We start from the raw sequence: 3,953 nt of genomic DNA, 5'->3' as shown, positions 1-3,953 counted from the left end.
TTTGTAATCAAGTAAAGTCCTCAGTTCTTGTTCCTCTCCATCAGCTAGTTTAATCTCCTCTGCAACACACTCATTATTCATTACCTATAATCAGTACATAATATTAAACAAGGTCTCATACAGTTACAGTATCTTATACTTTGTATCTGATCCTATTATCATAGACAGTGTAGTGGCCAATGGTTAGTCTAATTAAACTAAATTCCTTCATCAAGACAGCTAGGTTGTCTTGTGCTTCCAAGAGAAGAGCAGCTAGTAAATGATGTGGACCATAACAGATGATAATGATGGAGTTCCCACGATGAATGCTTCGTACAATAATCCTCTTGTTTAATTCTTTAAATGCTTCCTCTAAAAGATTACGTATGTCATGAAGTGAGTGCTCATCTGGTTCCCATCCCAAAGTAAACTGAATTGTTTCACAAATGAGAAAATGCTGAGGTTGATTCTGACTGAGGAAATCCTTCAATGATCCACAAACTGTCTTCACTTCTTCTTCATATTCTGATATCAGTGGTTTTGCTTCAGTGATTTTAAATCGTTTTACAATTGTTTTTTATTATTGAGATATTATTCACTCGGCATTTTTTGACAGCAATATTCATAATGCTTTCAATGCTATCAGCATTAGACAGCTCAGCACTCAATTCAGGGAAGGATAGTTGAAGAAATGACTTCATTTTTGCAGCTGATGGAATTGATTGAGATATTAATGGAACCAGCTCATCGATAAGAATACCAAAACTTCCTCTGATCTCATCAAACATAGGCTGATTTGCTGCATTGAAAAAGAGCTCACTATCTAATAATAAATATTATTAACAATCAATTTAGACTAATAATGTACTTGAAGTTGATACTGTTGCATTAGCAGTAGGTAATTCATTGACTGTACTACTGGTAACTGATCTAACTACAGTTGTAGTCACTTCAATTTTACCTGCATATACATTATAATTATTAAAAATTATAAAGTGCAAATTTATGTATGGAATAGATTATTCATCTTCCTTAGTGCATTACTGAAATAAGCCTCTCCCTATCAGGAGAGGCTGGAGAGGTTGTATGGTTATACATAAATAATTCATGTACTGAGGTAGGGTTTCTTAGTGGGATACAATAAATGTCATAGAAACAGCGTATCATGCAAGGTGCATAGTAACTTCAAGGAAACTTGATCCAAATTTGTATTGACTGACACATGTACATGTACACATATATTAAACTTACTTAATTTTTCCATTAGTTTAGATGCCATGTTCTTTAGTCCTACTTTCTGTAGTGAAGTAATGAGAGAAAAGAACACACTGTTAGGATTAGGATGACACTCAAGTGTTGCTAGTACTGAAGAGAATATTTTATTAGCTCTATCATAAGGACTAAGTCCTGCAGTACTTTCAACAGTTATATGTACTGCTTTAGGAATGAGATGAGATGAAAAGAGACAATTATTTAACTGTGGAATAACTGGAACATTTCCTGCCAACAGATCAACAAGATCAGCTAAAATTTCTTTCATTGTAATGTATTCTGGTGAAGGTAGAGCTGCTGGTGTTGCAACAAGTACTTGTGGCTGTGATGATGGACCAGCTTTACTTCTTGGTTTTGGTACTGGTGGTGTCTCTGTAGAAGGTTTATTATAACGTCTTGGAGGTACAGGAGGTGGTTGTCTACTCTGTGCTGAAGGTGAAGCTGGTGTACATGTAAGTAGTGATTTTTGGCGTGGCTTAGGGACTGGTGGTGGAGGTTGTGTAGATGACTGGCGTGGTTTAGGTGCTGTTGGTGGAGGTTGTGTGGTTTGTGAAAGTGGTTGTGCCTTTTTTGTTGTTGACAATGGTCGAGGTCGTCCTCTTTGTGATAATGATCTTGGTTTAGGTGCTACTGGGGGAGGAGACTTTAGCGTCTTTTGTGATGAACCTATTAATAGTAATTACTTTTTATAAAACACTGACTGTAACTACAATTTAGTGTTTCCTGATTATGTTAGCCAATTATTGCAATTAATGCAAAAATTGTTTATACCTTTTATTTTTCCAGAAGCTTCTCTCATTTCATGTAGCAGTGTTGGATGTTCTTCAAATGCTCTTCTAAGGAAAGACATTTCTTCATCAGCACTAGTGGCATTTCTAATTTTTCTTATAGTATCAGCATCAAGCAGTGGTAGAGACTCCTCCAGTTGTCCTTTGATCAATAACTCATGAAACTCTATCAATTCAGATACTGTTGGTCTATCATCTGGTATATCCATTAATGCAATAGGAGAGAGTGGAGGACCTCCTATCAATGGTTTGTCTGTACCTGTAGGAGGAGCTGGTCCTGTTGTTGATGAAAAAAGCAAAAATTCATAATTTCCCAAAAGAATAATATGATAGTATTTATCAGGAGCGTGCTCCTGTATTTATGTATTTAATATTATTTATCGTGTAGCTGTATCATAAATATAATACACGGAACTGTGTATTATATCTATGGCTGTATATGGTATACCAATCTATGAATTATATCATATTCTTAAAATCAATTCTTGAGTATATTTACACTCACCAGTAGCAGTACTGTGTACATCATTGGTTCCTTTGATATCATTACTACTGATCATAGCATTATGTTCTATAGAATACACACACACAGTCAATACTAATATAATCAGTGATATTAACTTACTCTCTTGATCTAACTTGTCAGCTGCAGCATTCTCATTCATAAATTTAAGAGCATCTGACAGTGAGTCAAAGGTAGCTCCTCCTTTACTGTCAACATTATCAGCTCTGGACAACCACTGGGAGAGAGTCTCTATCAAGCAATCATTAGCTGTGTCATTGTCTCTTTTAATGGCGTCCAGTGTGTCCTTATGTAGTCCTAGTCTCAGTCCCAGCTCATGCCATCTTGTCTGAGGGAAACCACATCTCTTTAACAGATCAAGTACATCAATAAGTTGATCTATAAAACATAATATATAAATACACTACAGACTACAGTTAATGGATTATTACTAATAGTCAGTGGAGAAGTGAAGAGAGAAGGAGAGCGGCTGCTGCTTTTGGTAGCCATTGCGTTTGCAGGAGGTTAGAGTCGAGTGGGGCTGGTTAATTAGCAATGCATGGGGCGTGGTCCATGACGTCACTAATTTAATGGCGTCATTATTAGGTTCCCTATTTCAAGATGGCGGACAGCAGTATGGTTGAAGATTACCGTAATTTGCCTTTTTTTCGTTGTGGAAATATTTTCGTATGGTCCTAAAATGACGAAAATATTTAAATCGAAAATTTTTGAGCAAACAAAATTTGTGACCTAATTCATCAAAGAAAGACGAAGGTACGGCCTGATGAGTAGGTATCTTCTTGCAGCTCTAACCTTGCTCTATCCACTGGTGCTTCCTGTACTTCAATCAGTTGCTTCACTACTGAGTTATAAAATAAAACGGTCCACCATGTGACAAAAGTAGCCATTTAAGGCCACTCCAATAAGATTCATAGTTTCCCATTACAGAGGCGGGCCTGATGCGGGCGGGCGGGTTTGTTCATTTTCATTAAATTTATTCATTATCAGCTGTATAAATTGCTTGTATAATCAATGAAAAACCGCAATAATGAATAGCGATGCGGCCCCATGCGGGCGGGTAATGGGAAACAAGGAATCAAATTGGAGTGGCCTAATGTTTCCGTTTATTATCTGTAAATTGGTCATTGCTGCATCTCCAGTACTATCCGTATACTAGTAATCTCGGGGGAACAGCCAGGTCAAGAATCTCTTATCTCAAGAATTATAAACACTACTATAGCGGCCTTGTTACCAGTAGGTAAAGGACAAGGTATATGCAAGAGAAGCTAAATTTTCAGACTGTAAAAATTTTCGTACACTATGAGAAGACGAAAATATTTCCAGTATTTTCCACTTGAATTTTTCTGAAACGAAAAATTTTTGTACAAAAAAAAGGCAAATTACGGTAGTTA

At 36.5% G+C, this 3,953-nt stretch overlaps 1 protein-coding gene, 1 long non-coding RNA gene and 1 pseudogene across 3 annotated transcripts; 1 reads left to right on the top strand and 2 right to left on the bottom strand.

The window, feature by feature from the left end:
- LOC109587558 (uncharacterized) lies at positions 1-1,009 on the bottom strand. 2 transcript variants are annotated; one of them, XR_002187676.1, is made up of 3 exons: positions 848-933; positions 140-802; positions 1-84 (listed from the first exon to the last, which is right to left on the bottom strand). It is a non-coding gene; the product is annotated as an uncharacterized LOC109587558 (long non-coding RNA). The 2 variants fall into 2 exon arrangements; XR_002187675.1 differs by having other exon boundaries at positions 1-802; positions 848-1,009.
- A 2-nt stretch (positions 1,010-1,011) lies between these two features.
- On the bottom strand, positions 1,012-2,248 carry LOC109587557 (proline-rich protein 12-like). The gene is made up of 3 exons (XM_020003791.1): positions 2,023-2,248; positions 1,231-1,917; positions 1,012-1,052 (listed from the first exon to the last, which is right to left on the bottom strand). The coding sequence occupies exons 1-3, from the start codon at positions 2,246-2,248 to the stop codon at positions 1,012-1,014; spliced, it is 954 nt and encodes a 317-aa protein (XP_019859350.1).
- A 914-nt stretch (positions 2,249-3,162) lies between these two features.
- Positions 3,163-3,953, top strand: part of LOC105314779 (probable ubiquitin carboxyl-terminal hydrolase FAF-X) — a 5,878-nt pseudogene continuing 5,087 nt past the window's right edge.

Source organism: Amphimedon queenslandica, unplaced genomic scaffold (assembly GCF_000090795.2).
Source record: "Amphimedon queenslandica unplaced genomic scaffold, v1.1 AMPQUscaffold_12529, whole genome shotgun sequence".
NCBI classification, from domain to species: Eukaryota; Metazoa; Porifera; class Demospongiae; order Haplosclerida; family Niphatidae; genus Amphimedon; species Amphimedon queenslandica.
Note: the sequence above shows the minus strand (reverse complement) of the source record. Positions and strands in the feature narration are given on the sequence as shown.

Bases quoted from the DNA above. Each gene is read 5' to 3' on its own strand.
- LOC109587557 (XM_020003791.1), bottom strand. From the start codon at position 2,248: ATGGATATACCAGATGATAGACCAACAGTATCTGAATTGATAGAGTTT. The intron at 1,918-2,022 runs GTATAAACAATT...TACTATTAATAG, and splicing joins AGCTTCTGGAAAAATAAAAG to GTTCATCACAAAAGACGCTA. The intron at 1,053-1,230 runs GTAAGTTTAATA...CAACCTCTCCAG, and splicing joins TAAACTAATGGAAAAATTAA to CCTCTCCTGATAGGGAGAGG.